General features: G+C 42.6%; 1 protein-coding gene across 1 annotated transcript in view; it reads right to left on the reverse strand.

The window, feature by feature from the left end:
* Positions 1 to 5920: 5920 nt before the first annotated feature.
* Positions 5921 to 25531, reverse strand: part of LOC137627375 (protein Hook homolog 3-like) — a 104111-nt gene continuing 84500 nt past the window's right edge. The window contains exon 3 of the mRNA XM_068358463.1: positions 5921 to 6025. Within this exon, the coding sequence (XP_068214564.1) occupies positions 5921 to 6025 (105 nt within the window). The remainder of the gene's footprint in view (positions 6026 to 25531) is intronic.

Genomic DNA, 25531 nt, shown 5'->3' on the forward strand with positions numbered 1-25531 from the left:
GATGACCAAAGCCGACGCCCTTATGGACAACCACTTCAAGACCTCCATCAACGCCTCCACCCCTGACGAAGAGGATGCCTATTCAACGTCAACCGAAGCTGACATGAATGCCGTAGGACATACACGCCTACCCCATGACGTGCCGAAGCAGCGACAAAGCCGCCCACCACCCACCAATCGCTCGCGCCCCAACGAACGACTTCTACAGCCACTTACTACCTCCCATCCACCGCAGTTTTGCTACTACCACTACAGATTCGGGGCAACCGCGAAGAAATGTGCCAAGGATTGTCAGTGGCCTAAAAACGTATAAGTAGGCCATCGCTCGTGGCGGTGGCCTCCCGTGTTTCTAATCTTTTCTTTTTACAGGATGCAGGAACGGGCGTGCGATTTTTGGTAGACACGGGTGCTTGTCGTTCTCTTTTGCCAAGGAAACTCTTCAAGGCACGACGTAGTCTGTCTACATCTGCCGACGTCCGCTTGGTAGCTGCCAACGGATCTGCGATACCCACCTACGGTTACGAGAACCTCACATTATCGTTCGGAAACGGTAAATTCAATTGGAAGTTTCTCGTTGCTGACGTCACATTGCCAATCCTCGGTGCGGATTTCCTCTCTCATTTCCACCTTCTAACCTTGCTCTCCACATCAGCGCACCCACGGATGCCTACGCCCACCTCCTCAGGTCGTACCCGGAAGTTTTCCGTCCAGAACTTCGCCAAACACCCACGGTTCCTGCCAAGCACGGTATTTATCACCATATCAAGACGACGGGACCCCCAGTCTTCGCAAAATTCAGACGTCTGGCACCGGAACGATTGGCAGCCGCCAAACAGACGTTCGCCGAAATGGAGGAAATGGGCCTTTGCCATAAGGCCTCCAGCCCATGGTCGTCACCCTTACACATCGTTCTGAAGAAAGACGGCTCCCTCCGTCCGTGCGGGGATTACAGGCGCCTGAACATGCAAACAGAACCGGATCACTAAACCCCTCCCAAACATTGCCGACGTGACCTCCTACCTGCACAAAGCGAAGGTTTTCTCTACGCTAGACCTCCTGAAGGGGTATTATCAGGTGCCTATGAACCCAGAAGACATCCCCAAGACTGCCATCATCACTCCGTTTGATACATACACCTTCAATTACTCCTGTTTTGGCCTTCGTGATGCTGGGGCCACGTTTCAACGTCTCATGGATGGCATCTTGGGGGACCTCCCTTTCTGTGTATGTTATGTGGACGACATACTTGTGTTCTCCTCCTCAAAAGAAGAACACCTCCGTCACCTGCGCATCGTGCTTGACCGCCTGCAACAAAACGGCCTTGTAGTCCGGTACGACAAGTGTACCTTTGGCGCCAACGAAGTGTCGTTCTTAGGGCACCGCATCACTCCTGAAGGAGTCCATCCCCTCCCTGAGAAGGTAGCAGCCGTTCAGAACTTCCCCGCGCCCTCGACCGTTAAAGCTCTGCAGGAATTCTTGGGCATGATCAACTATTATCACCGTTTTCTGCCAGCCATTGCCGCCACTCTTGCTCCCCTCTACGCCTCCCTCAAGGGCAAGCCAAAGGACCTGAAGTGGGGTCCCCTTCAAGAAGCAGCCTTCTGCAATGCAAAGAAGGCCCTGTCAACTGCTGCGGCTCTCACTTTTCCTATCCCACACGCCCCTCTCCTTCTCTCCACCGATGCCAGCGACGTCGCTATTGGTGCAGTACTCGAGCAGGTGGTCAACGGCTCGCCCCGCCCATTGGCCTTCTTCAGCAGAAAACTGTCCAAGGCAGAATCGGGTTATTCTACCTTCGATCGAAAATTGCTGGTGGTGCACTTGGCTGTCCGTCACTTTCGTCATTTCTTAGAAGGTACGCCCTTCGTCATTCGCACAGACCACATGCCTCTGGTGCACGCCTTCACTCGACAGTCTAACGCCTGGTCCGCCCGTCAACGCCGACATCTCTCCGCCGTGGCTGAATACAATTGCACCCTTCAATACGTCCCTGGGAAAATGAATCCCGTTGGTGATGCCCTGTCAAGAAACACGTTGGCTGCCGTTCAACTGGGATTGGATTACAACACCCTGGCTGAAGCCCAACGACAGGATCCAGAGTATCAAGCATGTAGGACATCCTGCACGTCCCTCCGTTGGGAAGACTTTCCCCTCGAAGACTCCAACACCACCCTCCTCTGTGACGTCAGTACTGGTAGACCGCGACCTTGGATTCCTGCTCCCATGCGACGGCAGGTGTTTGATTTCATTCACGGCCTTTCACATCCCTCGTGCCGTTCTACTGCACAGCTGCTGAAGGCAAAGTTCATTTGGCACGGCATTTCTAAGGTTGCTAAGGATTGGGTCCGCACCTGTACTTCTTGCCAAACTTCCAAAATACATCGACACACGGATTCAGGAGTGGGCACCTTCCCTCAACCTCAGCGTCGTTTTGCACACATTCACGTCGACGTTGTGGGCCCCCTACCCACATCACAAGGACATCGTTACCTGTTTACTGTCATCGACCGCTCCACTCGTTGGCCTGAAGCCATTCTCATGGAAACTGCAACGTCCGCCTCATGTACATCTGCCTTACTCTCTGGATGGATTTCAAGATTTGGTATCCCTGAGCATATTACTTCTGACAGGGGAACCACTTTCACCTCTCAATTGTGGACATCATTAGCGAATCTCCTGGGCATCACCCTACATCAGACAACGGCCTACAACCCCGCTGCCAATGGAATGGTTGAACGTTTTCATCGCACCCTCAAAGCAGCTTTGATGTCCCGCTGCAAAGATTGCAACTGGTTTACTCAGCTTCCCTGGGTCCTCCTGGGACTAAGGACCACTCCTAAAGACGCCCTCGACGTCTCGGCAGCTGAAATGGTGTATGGCGACCCGTTGGTCGTCCCTGCCGAATTTTTTCCTTCTACAACCTCCTCCGACGATCTCCAGCGCATACGTCACGTCGTGGGAAAATTTACTCCGTGCTGCCAGACTTACAAGCCCCCAGCGAAGTATTACATACCAACGGACTTGCACTCTGCAACGCACGTCTTCCTGTGCAACGACACTAGCAAGCCACCGCTAACGCCCCCTTACACGGGCCCTTTCCTTGTGATCCGACGCAGTCCGAAAGCATTCCTACTAAACATTCGTGGCAAAGAAGACTGGGTCTCCATTGATCGTCTAAAACCTGCTTATCTTCTGCCAGATGACCCGTCTACAGTTTGCCTCTCTAGATCAGGGCGCCCTATTTAACATGTACAGTATGTCATTTTTAGGGGGGGGAGCCATGTACCAACCGTGTGTCACACGATCGTACATAAATTATTTTGTATATACAGTATTATGCTTGTATCTACGCTCTTCCCTCGCACTAAAAAGAACCTGAATAATCATGTCTCTGGTTTTCCTCTGTAACATTGTCTGTCTTGTGAACATGAAAATGCCTGTTGCCCTGAGGTTTTGTATATAAAGGAGAGTGTTCTATAATAAAACTACTCAGTTGATTGCATCCTGCCTTTGAGTCGTAACCTTTCTCTCGGCCCGTCACAGTATACCATTTTTTCGTGTTTTTGAATGAAGAGCATTGAATATGTTTCTCAAAAGGGAAATTTGGCATCATGAATGAAACCTAGAATTCTATGTTTGTTACCTGTGGTTAGTGAATCACTGTCAAGGAAAATGTCTGGATAAGAGGATTCTTTGATATAAAGTCCATATCTACTAACAACCAAACTTTGAGCTTAGTAAAGGTTTCCTTGCATGCAATATAAACTTATTTAAGAGATACAGCAACCTAAGATTCACGATACAATGCAAAGAGAGTGGCATCACTTGCGCAAACAACAAACCTGTTTTAAAGGACAAACCAAATACAGTATATTGCATATACAGTATCAAAAGCATTGAATCAGGATCACACGAGATTAAATTCCTGTAATCTTGAGGTACAGTTTGCAGTATTCATATGCCCTCTTTTAAAGTAGCTGTTCCAGCTAATATAATAAATATTTTCTCTTTCATATTGATTCAAGAAAATGTTATTAAGATAAATGATTGAAAAAGTTCTTCCTAGTTCAGCCAACAAAGGCCCATCAATAAAACTATTCCTCGAAGCACTCACATGCTCGTAAACTCTTTGTCCATCAAAGTTTCATTATACTGTACAACTGATTTCATGAAGGTTCCATGAGACAACCAATTTCATCAAGGATGTCAGAGACATTATCACCTTGATATGAATGAGATGAGTTCCCAAAGTGCGTTCTGAAGTTATTTATTATGTTTTTAGGTTAAGCATAATTAGTCTAGGTACCTAGTTCATAACAGCCCCCAACCGAAACAAACCTCATTATTGCTGGTGAGTACCCTCCTTTTGTATCAAGATTTTGTAAAGCTTTTTGTGTATACTTAAATTCTTTTAACCTACCTAGGGTATATTTAATTTTCCACTTAATTGAATGAATTTCTATTTATTGTTAAGAGGTTCTTCACTTTGGAAGCTCTTATGTAATGAGATAACTGTATAATAATTTCACTACGGTCACCTGCTGCTTTTTATTCTATCAAGAAGGCTGATGCAAATAGTCATTAAGATTCACAAGTACAGACAATTCTACTAATGTTCATATCATAAATCTTGCATAAGTTCCCTAGAACCGGTTAATTCTAATATGGTTTCTTAATACATTCATTAAGGGCCCAAATGAATGTTCAGTATAAGTTATTGTATTTCATAAAATCTTTTCTTTCTGCTTGCCAAATATTGCAATACTTTATATAAATGTATCACATCTATGAAAACCTAGCATATTGCAAATAAAGATAATACAGTCTTAGTCATTTATACATCTCCATGCAAATAGTTCGAGGAGAATTAGGATGATCACTCGCGAGAGCATGTCGATCGCACGTGAAAGAGTGAAAATCACACGCATGAGAGTGAAGATAAGCGTGCGAGAGAGATAGAGAGTGCGGTGCCAGGTAGGGATCCCGTCTAGGAAACTTGAATGAAGAGATGTGGCGCGCTGGCGAGTGACGATCACGACAAGATGACGAGCGGCAAGCTGGTGATAAGCACGTTGGCGATCGTCTGGCAGACCATCTGGAAGATGGAAGGCAAGCAGCGAGTGATGCGCTGAAGAGCAGTGATCGCGCGATGGAGAGTGATCGCACGGAGAACAGCGGGCTGAGGAAGAGCGTCCAGGAGCAGATGAACGACGAGCAGGAGAATAACGGTCATGAGCTGGCAAACGACAATCTGAAGAGTGAAGATCACGAAATGACGAGTAACGATCATGGGCCGGAGAGCGGCGAGTGACAAGTACACACTGCCGAGTGACGATCACGAGCAGGAAAATGATGAGATGATCGTCGATCCCCTGAGCTGGAGCGCTGTTCCCTGACGGAGGGCTAGGGCAAATGCCTGGGAGCGCTCAGAGGACAACGGTTCCTGGAAAACAAAGAAGCCCTAGTTGGTCTGAAATTCTCGTTATTAGCAGATGGGGTGGCGAGAGGGCGTGCTGGTCTCGTTGGCGAGCAGGACTAGCCGGAGCAGGCAAGAGATGGGCATCACAAACAAGGGAATTGATGACAGCGCCCACAGGAGAGAGAACTTCTACCTCGGAGGACAACGGAGAAAATCTTTTTTAGGATACCCGCTGCAGAAAGTCGACCAAGACTTCCTTCGAAGGCAGCCCTTCAAACTCCAGCGATGGCCAAACCTGTAGAAGATCAGATAAAGCAAAGGACTCCCACAAAGAAGGGGGCGAAGTTGCTCCTCTAGGGGAAGCATCCACTTCCCCAGATCCCCAAGGTTGCCCTGGAGTTATCTGGTCTACGCTCCTACTCGACCGATCCTTGGAAGAGATCGAGCGAGCAGGAGCTTCAGGAAGAGACCAAGGGGTCCAAGAAGATGTCTGAGGTTTCTTCACCTTTGAAGAAGACCCCACAAGGCAAAGAATCCCTCTTGGATTTCTTCTTGTGCCGACTCCCAAATCTCTCCCACTGTCCCAACACTCCTCGCAGGTGTTACCTGAAAGAGAAAAAGCGTTTGAACAAAATTCAATGGCCAAGTCTATTGAGAGGCAGAGACCGGACACGTCCATTCTCCTCAAAACCAAAAGAAAAAGTGGTTCAGATACACTGGTTTGTGAGTGAGAGGGGTAGCTGGCAACCCCCACTACCCCTCACTATCCCCGCTAACTAACAGGTTTGGTAAATGCCACCTCGCCTAAAAGTTTAATGGCTAGTCTTCCAGCTTCACGGAAAGATATTCCCTATAAATAGCGTAGGATTTGTATTAGTGTCAGAACAAATCGCAATTTTCACACTTATTTTAAATATTATAGGCTAAGTAATCTCATTAGTTTCAGTGAAAATTGTAATATTCTTCCATTGGGTGAAGTTTACACTCATCTATTTGTAGGGGGCCGTAGTTCTAGTCAAACAGTTTATCAGAGCGATTGAGTATCCTAACCTTATTTTAATTATCTAATAAATAACTTAGTTCAACTGGTTTTTATTAAACCAAGGCTACCTTCGCTCGCAATTTAACATTATTTCACTGTTCTTCTGTTCTGGCAAGTGGTAGGCCTACATGGATGTGCCGTACACGACAGCTGTGTGGACAAGTATTTTTACTGTCAGATTAGAGATGTCAGACTATTGAGAGAACCTCGATCGTAGTTATTAGTCGGGAGTTATTTGGTATTAGCCCATGAGCTAAAAATGTTATTTTCATTAGTAAAATAAATTTTTGAATATACTTACCCGATAATCATGTAGCTGTCAACTCCGTTGCCCGACAGAAATCTAAGGAGGGATACGCCAGCTATCACAATACTAGAAGGGGGTGTACTAACAGCGCCACCTGTGGCCAGGTACTCAAGTACTTCTTGTTGACACCTCCTCAATTATTCCTCGATCCCACTGGTTCTTTATGGGGAGGAAGGGAGGGTCAATTAAATCATGATTATGGGGTAAGTATATTCAAAAATTTATTTTACTAATGAAAATAACATTTTTCAATATTAAACTTACCCGATAATCATGTAGCTGATTCGCACCCAGGGGGGTGGGTGAAAACCAGTGAACAAGATTAAAGGATAGCCAAGTATCCCCAAATTTCATATAACAGTTATCTCTAATAACAAATGAAATAATAAGTACCTGGTAAGGAAGTCGAATTGAACCGTTACTCTGCCTCTTTTTTAAGTTCGTCTTCCTTACTGAGCGCAGCGTTCCTCTTGGAGGCTGAATCAACCCAAGGTGCTAAAGTATATAGGGTTGCAACCCCTACTAAAGGACCTCTACACAACCTTTAACCTAGGCGCTTCTCAAGAATGAATTGACCACCCGCCAAATCAAAAGGATGCGGAAGGCTTCTTAGCCTACCGTAACAACCATAAAAACAACAAAAAGAATTCAAGAGAAAAGTTAAAAAGGTTATGGGATTAAGGGAATGTAGTGGCTGAGCCCTCACCTACTACTGCACTCGCTGCTACGAATGGTCCCAGGGTGTAGCAGTTCTCGTAAAGAGACTGGACATCTTTCAGATAAAATGATGCAAACACTGACTTGCTCCTCCAATAGGTTGCATCCATTACACTCTGCAGAGAACGGTTTTTATTAAAGGCCATCGAAGTAGCTACGGCTCTTACTTCGTGGGTCCTTACCTTCAGCAATGCAAGGTCTTCCTCCTTTAAGTGAGAATGTGCTTCTCTAATCAGAAGCCTTATATAATACGAAAGCCCATTCTTGGACATGGGTCTCGAGGGTTTCCTGATGGCACACCATAAGGCTTCTGACTGTCCTCGGAGAGGTTTAGACCTCTTGAGATAATATTTGAGAGCTCTGACAGGGCAAAGAACTCTCTCAAGTTCGTTACCTACCATGTTGGAAAGGCTAGGTATCTCGAACGATCTAGGCCAAGGACGTGAAGGAAGTTCGTTCTTTGCTAGGAATCCAAGCTGGAAAGAACATGTAGCAGACTCGGTCGTGAAACCAATGTTCTTGCTGAAGGCATGAACCTCACTGACTCTCTTAGCTGTTGCCAGGCAAACGAGAAAAAGAGTCTTGAGGGTAAGGTCCTTGAATGAAGCTGACTGGAGAGGTTCGAACCTAGATGTCATAAGGAACCTTAAGACTACGTCTAAATTCCAGCCTGGAGTGGAAAGACGACGATCTTTAGACGTCTCAAAAGACTTAAGAATGTCTTGAAGGTCCTTGTTGGAAGACAGGTCCAAACCTCTATGGCGGAGAACTGAGGCCAACATACTCCTATATCCCTTAATTGTAGGAGCTGAAAGGGATCTCTCATTCCTAAGATGAAGCAGGAAGTCAGCTATTTGGGTCACAGAGGTATTGGTAGAGGATATTGAATTGGCTCTACACCAGCTTCGGAAGACCTCCCACTTAGACTGGTAGACCCTACGAGTGGAAACCCTTCTTGCTCTGGCAATAGCCCTGGCTGCCTCCTTCGAAAAGCCTCGAGCTCTAGCGAATCTTTCGACAGTCTGAAGGCAGTCAGTTGAAGAGCGTGGAGGTTTGGATGTAACCTGTCTACGTGAGGTTGACGTAGAAGGTCCACTCTTAGAGGTAGAGTCCTGGGGAAGTCTACTAGCCATTGTAGTACCTCTGTGAACCATTCTCTTGCAGGCCAAAGGGGAGCAACCAGCGTCAGCCGTGTCCCTTCGTGCGAGACGAATTTCTGCAGAACCTTGTTGATTATCTTGAACGGAGGGAATGCGTACAGGTCGAGATGGGACCAGTTCAGTAGAAAGGCATCCACATGAACTGCTGCAGGGTCTGGAACAGGAGAACAAAACAGAGGAAGTCTCTTGGTCATGGAGGTGGCAAACAGATCTATGGTAGGTTGACCCCACAAGGTCCAAAGTCTGTTGCACACACTCTTGTGGAGGGTCCATTCCGTGGGAATGACCTGATTCCTTCTGCTCAGACGATCTGCTGACACGTTCATATTGCCCTGGATGAACCTCGTGACTAGAGAGAGGTTTAGACTTCTTGACCAAATGAGGAGGTCCCTTGCGATCTCGTAAAGGCTCCTCGAATGGGTCCCCCCTTGCTTGGAGATGTAAGCCAAGGCTGTGGTGTTGTCCGAGTTCACCTCCACCACTTTGCCTAGCAGGAGGGACTTGAAGTTCAACAGGGCTAGATGAACTGCCAGCAGTTCCTTGCAGTTGATGTGGAGAGAACGTTGTTCCTCGTTCCACATTCCGGAGCATTCCTTTCCGTCCAAGGTTGCACCCCAGCCCGAGTCCGATGCATCTGAGAAGAGATGAAGATTGGGGGTCTGAATGGCCAAGGATAGACCCTCTCTGAGAAGGAGGTTGTGCTTCCACCACAGGAGAGTGGTCTTCATCTCTTGGTTGATAGGGATAGAGATTGCTTCCAGGGTAGAACTCTTGTCCCAATGAGCTGCAAGGTGGAATTGAAGAGGGCGGAGGTGGAGTCTGCCCAGCTCGACAAACAGGGCTAGGGACGAGAGAGTCCCTGTGAGACTCATCCACTGTCTCACTGAGCAACTGTTCCTCTTCAGCATGCTCATGATGCACTCTAGGGCTTGGCTTATCCTGGGGGCCGATGGAAAAGCCCGAAAACTCTGACTCTGAATTTCCATTCCCAGATACACGATGGATTGTGAGGGAATGAGTTGAGATTTTTCCAAATTGACTAATAGACCCAGGTCTCTGATAAGGTCTAAAGTCCAATGAAGATTCTCCAGACAACGATGACTCGAGGAGGCTCTCAACAGCCAGTCGTCTAGGTAGAGGGAGGCTCTGATGTTTGACAAGTGAAGGAATTTGGCTACATTCCTCATCAGAAGGGTAAAGACCATAGGAGCTGTGCTTAGGCCAAAACACAGGGCTTGGAATTGGTAGACGACCTTTCCGAAAACGAATCTTAGGAAAGGTTGGGAGTCTGGATGAATCGGAACGTGAAAATAAGCATCTTTCAAGTCCAATGAGACCATCCAGTCCTCCTGTCTGACCGCTGCCAAGACCGACTTGGTTGTCTCCATCGTGAACGTCAGCTTGGTGACATACTCGTTGAGAGCGCTGACGTCCAGCACAGGTCTCCAACCTCCTGTCTTCTTGGCCACAAGAAAGAGGCGGTTGTAGAAGCCCGGGGATTGATGGTCCCGGACTACAACCACAGCCTTCTTCTGCACAAGAAGCGACACCTCCTGGTGCAAAGCTAGCCTCTTGTCCTCCTCTTTGTAGTTGGGAGAGAGGTTGATGGGCGAAGTGGTCAGAGGTGGTTGAAGGAAGAATGGAATCCTGTAACCGAACCTCAGCCAACTGACAGACTGTGCGTCTGCACCTCTCATCTCCCAAGCTCGCCAGAAGGTCTTGAGTCTGGCTCCTACTGTCGTCTGGAGAATCGGAGAGTCAGTGTTTTCCTTTGGATGGCTTGGATCCTTTCCTGGACTTGCCTCTGTAAGAGTCTGGACGGGAGCTTCCTCGGCTGGGGGCTCTACCACGAAAGGGCGGTATGAATCTAGTCGCAGGGGTATCAGCCACTGGGGAGCGGTAAGTCTTAGGGGCTGAGGTGGGAGCCTTAGACTTACGAGCCGAAGAAGCTACAAGATCGTGCGTGTCCTTCTGTATCAAAGCAGCCGACAAATCTTTAATGAGCTCTTCGGGAAAAATAAACTTCGAAAGAGGAGCAAACAGAAGTTGTGAACGTTGGCAAGGGGTAATGCTGGCGGAAAGGAAAGAACACAGCTGTTCCCTTTTCTTCAAAACCCCTGATACAAACAAGGACGCTAGCTCGCCCGATCCATCTCTGATGGCCTTATCCATACAGGACATTAACAGCATGGCAGAATCTTTGTCCGTATGGGAGGTTTTCTTGCTGAGGGCCCCCAGGCACCAGTCGAGAAAATTAAACATTTCAAAAGCTCTAAACACTCCTTTAAGCAAGTGATCCAAGTCCGAGAAGGTCCAACACACTTTTGAGCGTCTCATAGCAGATCTTCGAGGCGAGTCTACCAGACTTGAGAAGTCAGCCTGGGCAGAGGCAGGTATTCCCAAGCCTGGTGCTTCCCCTGTGGCATACCAAACGCTCGCTTTCGAAGTGAGCTTCGTTGGAGGGAACATGAAGGAAGTCTTGCCAAGAAGTTGCTTAGACTGCAGCCATTCCCCTAAGATCCTAAAAGCCCTCTTGGAGGATCTAGCTAGGACAAGCTTGGTATAGGAAGACTGAGCTTGTTGCACTCCCAGCGAAAACTCAGATGGTGGAGAGCGGGGTATAGCTGAGACAAAATGGTCTGGATAAACCTCCCTGAGAAGAGCCAAGACCTTGCGAAAATCAAGAGACTGTGGAGAGGGTCTGGATTCGTCCACGTCCGAAGAGGGATCAAGGTGTGCTTCCTCATCATCCGAAATCTCAACCCCAGAATGAGGCGACGGGATCGGAAACGAATGCTGAACCGCAGAGTCAGAACGAGCAGGAACAACAACAGAGGTGGAAGGAGGAGGTGCAGCAAGTTCCTGTTCCTGTGGTATAAGTGGAGCGTGCATAGATCGAGGCTGTGCAGAACAAGGTAAAGTTCCCGCAAGCAGAGATGTCTGAGGAGCAGGATCAGGGTGCACGGGTAGAGCTCGGTGCAGCAGCTGAGCAGACTGACTCACAGGTGGAAGAGGTTGTTGTACCTCCACCGAGAGTTGCACCGCCGGTGGAGCAGCTAGGGGAGGAGGAGGAAGAGTGGAGTAATCCTCCTGATCCCAAACTGAAGGTTGCCTTAAAGAAGGCTGATGCTGAACAACACCGGGAACAGTGAACACAGAAACTGGTTCAACATCGTACGCCTGGCAGATGGAGCTGCGACTGGGTGCAGCGAGTGCAGGCGGGTGCAGCACAGGCTGAACCGGTGCAGGAGGTTGGTGCACCACCGGTGCAGGCGGGTGCAGCAAAGGCTGAACGGGTGCAGGAGGTTGGTGCACCACCGGTGCAGGCGGGTGCAGCACAGGCTGAACCGGTGCAGGAGGTAGGTGCACCACCGGTGCAGGCGGGTGCAGCACAGGCTGAACGGGTGCAGGAGGTTGGTGCACCACCGGTGCAGGCGGGTGCAGCACAGGCTGAACCGGTGCAGGAGATAGGTGTACCACAGGTGCAGGAGGTGCAGCACTCTCAGCACGACACTCACGCATCAGGTCCGAAAGCTGTGCTTGCATGGACTGAAGCATAGACCACTTGGGATCAGCAGAGACAGTAGCAGACTGAGGTAAAGCCATAACAGTGGTTGCACCACCGGTGCAGCTCTGTTGTACCTTACTCCTCTTGGGCGGAGTACAATCGCTAGAAGACTGAGGCGAGTCAGAGCTGAGCCAACGACTGCAACCTGGCTGAGCACTCGAGGGTTGGACTCTGCGTTTAAGCGGTCTAGAGACCTGAGACCAACGTTTCTTCCCCGAGGGAAGATCAGCGGACGAGCGGAAGACGGGCTCAATCGTCTGCAAGTGGGAGTGACGGTCTGTGGTAGACACGCCCGCAACCACTGAGGATGATTCTGTGCGCCTAACAAGGCCTGCCGAACCCTTATGCCCTTCGACATTGCTTCTCCCCTGGGCTTGGGAGCTTGCAAGAGGTCCCGGACTGGGAGAACGACTGGCTCGCACAGAAAAATCCCCACGCACCACACTGGCACTAACACTAGTACAAGGCACTGCACCGACACTAGCACTCGTCACAGCACTGGCACTAACTTCACCCACTGCACTCTTGGCCTTCAACTCTTTCACTTCGGCCATCAGAGACTTATGGTCACTTACCACTGACTCTACCTTATCGCCTAAAGCCTGAATAGCACGTAAAACCACTGACATATCAGGCGGAGGGCACACAGTAGGTTCGGGGGTAGCCACTACAGGGGTAGGATCAGGAAGAGGATCATGAGATGAGGAAAATAAAGAAGAGTGAGAAGAACTCCTCCTAGCTCTAATTCTCTCTAACTTAGAAGAATACTTTAAAAGTCGGACAAAATCCAATTCCGAAAGACCGGCGCATTCCTCACATCGATTTTCTAACTGACAGGGTCTGTCCCTACAGTCAGAACAAGCGGTGTGAGGATCTACCGAGACCTTCGGAATACGTCTATTGCAAGACCTACAACGTCTATGGGAGGGGGCTTGCGAAATGTCAGACATTTTGTTTTCAAGAGAAGTCAAAGGGAGATCCAAAAAACAAGCAAAAATTCGTTAACCGTTAAACTGAATTAAATAAAAGCTATCTAGCTAATATCAGAAGGTTTCCAGTAATGCGACAGCCGTAAATCAAAGAGAATACATCACCAAATAAGCGAGAATAAACTCGAAGACCATGAGCGTATCCCAGAACGTCTAGCCGGAGGCACGACAGAGGAATAATTGAGGAGGTGTCAACAAGAAGTACTTGAGTACCTGGCCACAGGTGGCGCTGTTAGTACACCCCCTTCTAGTATTGTGATAGCTGGCGTATCCCTCCTTAGATTTCTGTCGGGCAACGGAGTTGACAGCTACATGATTATCGGGTAAGTTTAATATTGAAAACTGCTATGTACAGTAGTTATTCAATTTTATTAAAATAGATCTAAAGCATTTCATGAAATAATGTGCAAATTTTAAACTTGGTTTACTATACTTGGTAAATTCGCTAAAGCTATGGACTAGTGATGGCTGTTTAGGTATGTTTCATTTGTGAATAAAAGGATTGGTGAATAATAACCTAAGTATTAATTGACTAAAATGTGAACAGCACTGCCTTTCTCAAGTTCCATCGTTGGCTTCTGGGTGGGTGATATTAGGTTATCGCAAATGTGTTACCGTATTCAATATCGCTTTTGCAAACTCTAATGAACATAATTTTTCCCCTTTTTGAACCTATTAAAACCCAATATCCGCATATTGTGTAGAATGTAAATGACAGCATTTCTGTTGAATTTACTCTATCAAGGTAATTTACAATACTATACAGAAGTTATTAAGCTTCCTTCAATAACTGAATGTGTGCCTTGTGTGACATTAGGCCTTTCTTAGCAGATTACAATCTATTGTACAGTAGTTATTCAAGGTGAGGGTTAAATAAAATATTTTATTCAAGGTTTAATAAGTGGCATCTTATCACAGGTCACATTAGAGGGGGCTCAAAGGAAGAATATCTCAGAATATAAGGACGATGATCCAGGACCTGACCTCCTAGGTTAGGTTAGGACGTGACCCTGTTTTCCTGGTGCTCTTCCTACATGTGGTCTATCGAGTTGTTTTCATTCCAATATGAGATCAACCAAATTGTTTTCATTCCAATATGTGATCTACCAAGTTGTTTTCATTCCAATATGCGATCTACCAAGTTGTTTTCATTCAAATATGTGATCTACCGACTTGTTTTCATTCTGATATGTGATTTACCGAGTTGTTTTCATTTCAATATGTGATCTACCAAGTTGTTTTCATTCAAATATGAGATCAACCAAATTGTTTTCATTCCAATATGTGATCTACCAAGTTGTTTTCATTCCAATATGCAATCTACCGAGTTGTTTTCATTCCAACATGTGATCTACCGACTTGTTTTCATTCCAATATGTGATCTACCAAGTTGTTTTCATTCCAATATGCGATCTACCAAGTTGTTTTCATTCCAATATGTGATCTACCAAGTTGTTTTCATTCCAATATGTGATCAACCAAATTGTTTTCATTTCAACATGTGATCTACCGAGTTGTTTTCATTCCAATATGTGATCTACCAAGTTGTTTTCATTCAAATATGAGATCAACCAAATTGTTTTCATTCCAACATGTGATCTACCAAGTTGTTTTCATTCCAATATGTGATCAACCAAATTGTTTTCATTTCAACATGTGATCTACCGAGTTGTTTTCATTCCAATATGTGATCTACCAAGTTGTTTTCATTTCAACATGTGATCTATCGAGTTGTTTTCATTCCAATATGTGATCTACCAAGTTGTTTTCATTCCAATATGTGATCTACCGAGTTGTTTTCATTCCAATATGTGATCTACCGATTCGTTTTCATTCCGATATGTGATCTACCAAGTTGTTTTCATTCCAATATGAGATCAACCAAATTGTTTTCATTCCAATATGTGATCTACCAAGTTGTTTTCATTCCAATATGCGATCTACCAAGTTGTTTTCATTCCAATATGTGATCTACCGACTTGTTTTCATTCCGATATGTGATTTACCGAGTTGTTTTCATTCCAATATGTGATCTACTGAGTTATTTTCATTCCAATATGTTATCTACCGAGTTGTTTTCATTCCAATATGTGATCTACCAAGTTGTTTTCATTCCAATTTGTGATCTACCAAGTTGTTTTCATTCCAATATGTGATCTACCGAGTTGTTTTCATTCCAATAGGTTATCTACCGAGTCGTTTTCATTCCAATATGTGATCTACCGAGTTGTTTTCATTCCAATATGTGATCTACCGAGTTGTTTTCATTCCTATATGTGATCTACCGAGTTGTTTTCATTCCAATATGTGATCTACCGAGTTGTTTTCATTCCAATATGTTATCTACCGAGTCATTTTCATTCCAATATGTGATCTACTGAGTTGTTTTCATTCCTATATGTGATCTACCAAGTTGTTTTCATTCCAATATGTGATCTACCGAGTTGTTTTCATTCCAATATGTGATCTACCGAGTTGTTTTTATTCTAATATGGGATTTACTTTGAATGCTTTTTGCCCCGCACGACCTACTCGTAGATCACATGCCATAAATTGCAGATCACTGTCACAGATTGGTAGGTCGCAGACTTTTGGTAGATCACATATTGGTAGAGCACCATTTTTCCCTAGTTCTATATTTATATACATCGGAAAACAACCATGGTTTCCCATGCAACATATGCGACTTATGTACTTTTCCAATTGGTTTTAGGTAGGTTTATACATAAGGTATCTGCTTTACCCCCAAGAATAAAAACCTTTTTCCCACTATAGTCCATTTCTTTTAGCGAGGCAGATTTGCACCGACTCACAACAGTGTCCTTTTAGCTCGAAAAAGTTTCCTGATCGCTGATTGGTTAGAATTATCTCGTCCAACCATTCAGCGATCAGGAAACTTTTCCGAGCTAAAAGGGCACCGCTGCGAGTCAGTGCAAATATGCCTCGCTAAAAGAAATGGTCTATAGGATCACCCATACAATAATTTTTTTTTATGTAAGAGAGGGTGAGGAAGCACTTAAACAACTGGTTTGCACCCACAAAGATAGTGAGAAATGCAAAAAACACAATATAACTAGTTGGAAAAATATGTACAGTATTTGGCATGAAATTAAACCATAATATATTTACCACTTGTTTTATGGGACTAAAAATTTAAGAAAGGAAAAAGAACGAAATCTTTAGCTGCCTTTTTTAACCAATTAAGAGCGTACAAATATTTAGGCACAAGTTTCCTGATGTTGTTTTACAAGAGTCCTTTTTTTCCACATTAGCTTTAGTTCCAGCATGACTACAGTCAGAAGAAGATATGTCCCAAGGAAAATATCTCAATCTATATTGAAATTTAGTGCAAATTCATTTACTGTATTTCAGTTATTGATTATGTTGAAAACACTATCAGTTCAGTATATAGCTATTGCTTTCTATCAAAAGGTAAAAAATATCCCCCAAAAAATAATCATTTACATGAATAGCGTGCTAGAAATAGGAATGAATGGCGAGCGATTGTGACGCAGTTCCTGTAGGCCCTGCTGCTGCCTCCTATGCCTTAGATGATCGCGGAGGTAGCAGCAGTAGGGGATTCAGCATTATGAAGCTTCATCTGTGGTGGATAATGTGGGAGGGTGGGCTGTGGCACCCTAGCAGTACCATCTGAACTCGGTTGAGTCCCTTGTTAGGCTGGAGGAACGTAGAGAGTAGAGGTCCCCTTTTTGTTTTTGTTTCATTTGTTGATGTCGGCTACCCCCCAAAATTGGGGGTAGTGCCTTGGTATATGTATGTATGAATAGCGTGCACAGCTCATCTATGTAGCCTACCGCTTGCCAGAACAGTGGAGCAGTGAGATAATGTTTACGTGCAAGCAAAGTAAGCCATGATTGAAAATAATCATCTGAGGGACGTGATATGAGTTGTAAGTAATTACGATGCTTTAATTTCCCACCACTTACATGAATCATAAATTTTTCCAACTAATACTCCGGATAGCATGGTTGGTAGCGTCGCGGATTTCTATTGCAGAGGTCCCGAGTTCGGTCCCCGCCAGGGACGCGAATACCGTGAGACCTTCTACCGGGGGGTACTCCCAGGGTGGCGCCTGGGGGGGAGGTTAGAGGGGACTAGTGATAGTCCCTGCTGGGTAATGGTCGCCCGAGGAGAACGATGTAGATCGTCTCAGTGGAGACCTAAAACCCGCAACTTTTCAACTTTTTAATCACCTTGTGTTTATTGTGCAATGCAACAAATTATTTATGTTTCCACACCTAAAACTCTGGTATCACATGGTGATCCACATACTAGAGGATTTTATAAAGTGTGGTATTAAAACTAATGAAAAGGTGATTTGCCCCATTATTTAAGGTCAGAAATGGATTAAACACATGACCAAGTAGAAAATTTATGGATCATGTATTTGGCTAGGTTCCTAAATGACCACTCAGCAAAATAAGTTTGCGGGCACTCTCTAGCGGTATAGACAGGTGAAAAGCTTCCAAGCTTATACTTATTATTGAAATTAAGTTTGACGTTCCTGTACCATAACTACATTAATAATGAAATTCTTAATCTTTACTTTTATCCCATTAAAGTATCATAAATTTACTTAATTACACTGTTGCATTAAGTCGATTGGTTTAATCTAAACATTAAATTTAAATTTTGGGGGTTATTGTACTGTATTACAGGGCAATGTAACCTAGGAAAAAACTACTTTTTTTCTATAGAAAAAATTCCGCTCTCTTCGAAAATGGCACTCGTTCAAGGCGCAAATGAATAGTTTCAGAAATATATATATTTCTATATCCTACGATAATGGGGGACCCCCAGGGGGAACTCGGGGTTTTGGGTGGGGACAACATACTGGGGTAACCGTATATAATGGTAAAACAAGCCTTTTCTTCTCTATACATTACCTTCTTAGATGTGAATTAAATGGATGAAAAGACAAAACAGTATAAGAGGATAAACTTTGGAGGCGCTGTTGCTACGCCTATGTCTCGTGAAAAAATACAGTAATATTGAACTGCGGCAATGTTAGCGTAACATGCTAACATTAGCAGTGTTTTTCATTTATTTATTTGTCATTCTATGGTTCACTTGTAGTAGCTCTCGTCCGTTCATTTGTACATAGCAGGTTTCGACCTGCGCATAATCTCCTCTCCCCCCCCCCCTTCGCATATCGTGTATTCAAGTATATGACTTGAACCAGTACAACTATTACCATCCCTCTTATGTAATACCCTCATATACATATTACGTTTGACCCCAGTATTACTCGTTTTATTATCCGACACCTTATAAAATCACCCTATTTTATATTCCCATTAAATATTATTTATCATACACTCCATTTTATCTTGCTATATTACTTTTATACATTTTTGTTATTACCTTGTCACGCCCAGATTTCACATAAATCCTTGCTCTGGACAAGTTTCCCATTCTGGTTCATTCATGTTTACTCTCTAGACTCCGTTGCTTTTCCATTAACCAATCACGAACACATACGTATGGAAAGTTTGCACAGGGGGGGGTTAATATTTCCCAACCCCCACCTTCCAACAAAACCTTTTCCGTGGAAACCTTTGTCCAAGTCAGGTCTTTGTTAGTTCAAGTGACGTATTTTTGCGTATTTTACGATCGAAGTTTTAGAAAACTTGTAACCACTGCAGTAATCCATACTTGAAAGTATTTCGGTGAATTCTAATGTTGATAGTTTTCTTAAATCTCGTAATGTAATAGCCCAACGTTTACAGTGTTCCAAGTGCAGTACTAAACTAAGACAAAGAAGTTAAGATGTTACAGACTCAAAGTCACAACAACCCGGTGAACCACAAGTTTCATCGTCGCGGTCATAAAAGTAAGTCATTAATTTCTTTAATTTTAATGTGTGCAGCTCAACATTACTGCTTGCCAGTGCATATGAGCTTGATGTTTTATTTTCCGGCAAGCGCAAGCGAGCCAGTGGCAGAACATGAACCATTATATTTAGAGTTGCTAATGTTATCGCAATGCATGTTACAGTAACATTGCTAATGTTAGCGTGCGCAGCTCAACATTACCGCTTGCCAGTACATACGAGCTTGATGTTTTATTTTTCTGCGAGCTAAAGCGAGCCAGTGGCGGAACAAGAACCATTATATATAGTGTTGATAATGTTATGAACTTCTAGGTTAGGTTAGGTGGGTTTGTTAGGTTCTGTACCCTTTTTGTACCTTTTTATATAACCGTGGTACCTCTACATACGAATTTAATCCGTTCCAAAACTGACTTCGGATGTAGAAAATGTTCGGATGTCGAAACAAATTTTCCCATAAGAATACATTGAAATAGGATTAATCCGTGGTTGAGCCCAAAAACCTATGATAACTTCTTAATAAACTACTACACATAATTTCCCATGAGAATAATGCACACTAAATTAGATAATAGACATGTAAAAAAGAAGAATTATCAAAAAATGATAAATAAGAAACGGGTTTTTAGCATCACTTTACCTTAGAAACTCCAGCGTAGGTGTTGTTGGTCTTGCTACGCAGAGAGGAGACGGACGGGCGGCGAGGAGGTAGAGAGGTTGACTACGATAAACGTACACTACCGTAACTTATTCTAACTTACACTATGTGAACTTTAACCTAACTTAGCTTATTTATTCTTTTTATTTTTATATTTTATATTTTTTTTTTTACATTTTCTTTTTTTTCCTTTTGATGATTAATTTTAATCACTTTCACTCTCTCCACTTAAAATTGATTGAATTTTTTTCTCTTCACTCTTTGCCGTTTTCTTTGAACCACTTCCATCCTCTTCATCACGAGTTTGCTTTGTAGTTTTTTAAAGAAGCTATCGATAGGAAGTTGCTTGGTACAGCTTTTCAGAATGTTTCGAAAATAAGTTAGGGAAACATCATCAAACTGCGCAACTACACGACAAACCTGCAATTTCTTTGGATGGTATTTGTCGATGAAGTCGACCACGTCTTGATATTTTCCTAATACCTTTTTTATTTGCGCCGAACCTATTGCAAGTTCACTCACACGGACACCACGCTCATGCTTTTCAATAATTCCTTGCTTTACTTCTAAAGAAAGCATTTCCTTATTCCTTTTCTCACCACTACCACTACCCCTTGCGAAACTAAGCCTTTTAGGAGCATTGATTTACGTAAATTACCGTAAAAGGATGCACGTAAAAAAATCACGATTAAAACAGTACAATAATAGCAGAATGCACAGGGCACAACCGCAAGAAGCTGACGAGAACAGAGGACTGACCCAAGCCGCGCTAATTGAGGGTCCCTCCGAGGTCGAAGTGCTGCCTTCTATCGGCGGAAATAAAAAACACATCAGGCGCTATGAGTACCGACTACGAGTATGAGTATTGTTTACTTCGGGTGTCGAAAAAAAAATTCGGGTGTAGAGTAGGAACATGTTCGAATTGTACTTCGCGTGTCGAAAAATTCGCATACAACCGGTACGACGAAAATTGCTTATTTCGTGTGTCGAAATAAAATTCGGGTGTAGAGTAAAAAATTTGCTTGAATTTTACTTCGGATGTTGGAAAATTCGGATGTAGAGGTTCCACTGTAATGTGTAAAGGGTATATGGAAAAATGCTTTAAATTACACATTCTAATATTACCGTAGCATTGCTAACGGTAGCAATGACATTGTAGCGTTGGTAACGCTGTGTAACATTGGTAACGTTGCTAATGTTAGCGTTCCTAGTACATACGTGAGTGAAGTGACACGGAATTTGAACAAGTCATTATATTTAAACCTTTTAACACAATATATATAACAAAAGACATTATATTTAAATATTTTAACAGAAAATATATGTTTTCCTGTAGAAAATAACGTGATTTAACCAGTTTTCACCTTCATTTCATCTGTGATAACAGCAACCAGTTCGGCTACTTAAAGTTAGTCGAATTGGTTTTTCTGTTTGTTTGCGCCTGAAATGAAGGTCAAATTCGGTCAAATCATGTTATTTACTGAAGGAAAACATATGTTTTCTGTTCGAAATCAGAATCTATAATACAGTAAAACTTTACCAAATTTTGATGTCAAAGTCCTCTAAAATCTTCAAACTAAACCAGTTTTCTGAGTTGTTGAGGAAATTTGATGTTTACCTTACTAATAAATCTCTCAAGTCTTGAGAAGTTGAACATGCATTATGAGCCGTATACTTTTGTGTCGGCATGATTATTTTGCCTCACACAGCCTAGAAGAGCCTGGTAACAAATGTTAGGTTTGGTTAGGATGGATCCACAATTAAATTTTACAATATATAGCAGTTTAGGTATAAGGGGTAGATAAAGAAACGACTCACTATCTTAGGTAAGCTTAGAACTCATTGCTATACTTGACCAAGTTAAGTGTTTTTCAAACTATAGTCCATTTCTTTTAGTGATGCATATTTGCACCGACTCGCGGCGGTGCCCTTTTAGCTTGGGAAAGTTTCCGGATCGCTGATTGGTTGGACAAGATAATTCTAACCAATCAGCGATCAGGAAACTTTTCCGAGCTAAAAGGGCACCGCCGCGAGTCAGTGCAAAAATGCATCGCTAAAAGAAATGGACTATAGAACTACAGTAGTACCAAGGGGTTATGATAGGAATAGTAATTATCAACTAATAGATATGGGGTCCAAAATAGTTTACCTAAAGAGATTTATTCAATTACGTGACTTTTGAGTTCCAATGTCCTAACTTATATTGTACTATACCAGTGGTTCCAAACCTTTTTCCTGTCATTTCCCCCCTGCACCCAGTGTAACCCTCCAGATTTCCCCCTTCATGTACGTAGTACACTCGAGTACTGCAATGTGATATGGTACCCACACTACCAAAAGGATATTGCGCAAATAGAGAGTGTACAAAGGTCCTATACTGCTAGAATAGAAGAAGTTAAGGACCTTGACTACTGGGAAAGACTGCAATTTTTAAAACTATACAGTCTAGAAAGGAGAAGAGAACGCTACATGATAATACAAGCATGGAAGCAAATAGAAGGAATTACTGAAAACATCATGGAGCTTAAAATATCAGAAAGAGCAAGCCGAGGTAGATTAATAGTGCCAAAAAATATTCCAGGTAAACTGAGAAAGGCGCACAGGACATTAATCCACTACGCACCAGCATCGATAATGCTGCGACTATTTAATGTGGTGCCAGCTCATCTAAGAAACATATCAGGAGTGAGCGTAGATGCGTTTAAGAATAAGCTCGATAAATACCTAAGATGCATCCCAGACCATCCAAGACTGGAAGATGCAAAATACACCGGAAGATGCATTAGCAACTCTCTGGTGGATATACGAGGTGCCTCACACAGAGGGACCTGGGGGAACCCAAACAAAAAATAAGGTAAGGCAAGGTAAGGCATGAGGGAAAGAGTATTTAAAACACACTGTGACGGCTTATTAATTTATTTTTTCATTATACAAATATACTGATAAACAAATAGTTACAGAGTAAAATGGATAGAGAGCTGTTAGTAACAACTAACCGCATAGTCATAGAGCTATGAGGTTAATTGTTACTAACCACTCTCTATCCATTTTACTCTGTAACTATTTGTTTATCAGTATATGGAGAGCGGCTAGTAGCAAAATAAAAGGACTTTTGGTTATTCTTCTACTTTAAAATTGAATTAGTGAGAAGGTTGAGGCTGCTTCTTTTGCACCAGTGTATCAATGTCAGGGCTAGCTTTATCACCTGATACTTTTTTAAGTTAGTAGGCAGTGTAATTATTTCCCCCCTGGTAGCTTCAAATTTCCCCCCCCCCCAGGGGGAAATTTCCCCCAGGTTGGGAACCACTGTACTATACCATAATGAAACCCCACATTATAGCCTAGACTACAGAATGGTGATATGCAAGTTGTTAGAAATAAGTTTAAATCTTTAAGATTAGACTCACAAGCTGACCTCAAAAAAAAAAAAAAAATCAGTGAAATCTTACGGTTCTTACCTACTGGTAGATCTAGTTTATCCTTTAATAGAATTGGATCACTGTCGAATTGAACACAAAGTTACCAATAGGCCTACACCGTGTCTTCCACTAGCTTGATCTTAAATCTTATTGGGCCTGTATAACGATATATCGAATAAAAGTTTAAACAGGTAGATAATATAATTTTGAACACTGGACCCAATAAAACTAGGAAGATAGTAATCAGTCCGTTGCCGTGATTTTTACGTATATAAACTATTGTTTTTGAATAACTAAAAATCAAGATGTGTAATTTTGTAAATTGTTGAATTAGATGAGTTATATTTACAGAAAAATGCCATTGAATGTAATCATACTGTAAATATTGTGATTGTAAAAAAGATATATTTTATTTTAATGAAAAGATAAGAAAAAAAAAGTTCGCTAAGGCTTAGGATTAAGGATTGACAACTCAAACTTTGCAACGGCACATCAAATATTTGTATGGTGCCTTTTTGTTATGAATATTATTATCTTTTATTATTGCTTTATCTCTGGGTCAACATTTGACGAAAATCTTATTTTTTTTACTTATAAATATCTCCATTTAACGAAAATAATCATCCCATTATATAATTAGGGATGATTAGGTATGACATGCAACCGAGGTCAAAATCCTGTATTATAGATAAATGGATATATTTTAATCAATTAGATACTACATATCATGTAAAATATAAATTATATTAAATTATGAAGACTCTAGATAGGAATATTAATTTAATGGCGATATTCTAATAGATTTGGTCATACTCATAATCGGCAATTCTTCCGAGGCTGCCATCAGTGTTGCCAGATATGGGAATTTATCCCTAGATTTGGGGATTTTGGGTGTCTGATTTGGATATTCTGTACAAAATTCTATGAAGAAGAAACAAAGATGAGTCAACCTTTATCTTGTTGTAATTAGTTTGCTTTCACTTGCATGAAGTATAGTTAGCAATTTCTATATTTTTGTATTGTTTTGGGGATTTTTTATCATGATTATTGGGGATTTTTAGACTAACTTATCTGGCAACACTGTCTGCCGTCTTAGAGCGCGAAATAATTTCTTGGGAAAAAGTATATTTTTGTTAGTGTAGTGTTTTGTTGTATGAATTACATGACTGTCATAATAACAAACTCAACAACGATTCTTTGCAAGTAGCAAAACTACATTCGTATATCCTCCTCGTTGCCACATAACAGATGGAACAAGTCGGCAACTAATTGGCTAAACTTTATCTAGAAGCGTCTGTGTAAACAAGATGTCCGTTACCTACCTAGCGAATGGAAATTAACCAACGTGAAGAAATGCCGGTGACGTAAGTACCCCCACGTCATTAAACTTGTAATATTGTTTTAGGGTTTTATTGTAAGGGATTGTATGGCTCTTTCCAGTGTTTTCAAGTGGAATCAATCCGAATCCATAATGGAAACTCGGGGTAGGGTTATATAGTTGCTGGCAACTCAAACTACTTGTTGTCATGTTTTCTAAATGAGAAAAGGGTAAAGTTTTACTGTATTACAGATTCTGATTTCGAACGGAAAATATATGTTTTCCAGTAGTAAAAAACGTGATTTGACCGAATGTGACCTTCATTTCAACCGCAAACAAACAGAAAAACCAATTCGACTAACTTTAAGTTGTCGAACTGGTTGCTGTTTGACGGATGAAATGAAGGTGAAAATCGGTTAAATCACGTTATGTTCTACAAGAAAACTTATATTTTCTGTTAAATTATTAAATATAATCACTATTGACATATATGTTGTGTTAAAATGTTTAAATATAATGACAAGAAAACATATATTTTCCGTTTAATGATTAAATATAATCATTATTGACATATATGTTTTGTTAAAATGTTTAAATATAATGACTTGTTCAACGGTGTCATTTCACAAACGTATGTACTGAGGACGATAACATTAGAAACGTTACCAATGATACACAGTGTTACCAAATACCAACGTTGGGTGAGATTGCTAACGTAGGTTACATTGCCCCGTGATACAGTAAAATAATACCGAGAAAAGACCAACTTCTGATCAACGGAAGCTTTAAAAGGTCAACCCGTTAGTAGAAAAGGCCATATACAGTATATAGTATTTAAGACCCGCCTTTTTCATATTACTAAAGGCCAACCAATTTTGAAAAAAGGCCAAATTTGAAGTTTTTTGGCCTGAAAAGGCCAAATTTAAGGTTTTTTTTTTGCCTAAAAAGGGCTAATTTTATTTTTTGGGGCCTTCAAAGTCCAAAATCTAAGGATTTTTTGCCTATAAAGGTCTAATTTAAGTTTTTTTTGGCCTAAATAGGACGAATTTGAGTTTTTTTGGTCTAAAAAAGGCCATACTGGCA

This window comes from Palaemon carinicauda, chromosome 35 (assembly GCF_036898095.1).
Source record: "Palaemon carinicauda isolate YSFRI2023 chromosome 35, ASM3689809v2, whole genome shotgun sequence".
In the NCBI taxonomy this organism is placed as follows: domain Eukaryota; kingdom Metazoa; phylum Arthropoda; class Malacostraca; order Decapoda; family Palaemonidae; genus Palaemon; species Palaemon carinicauda.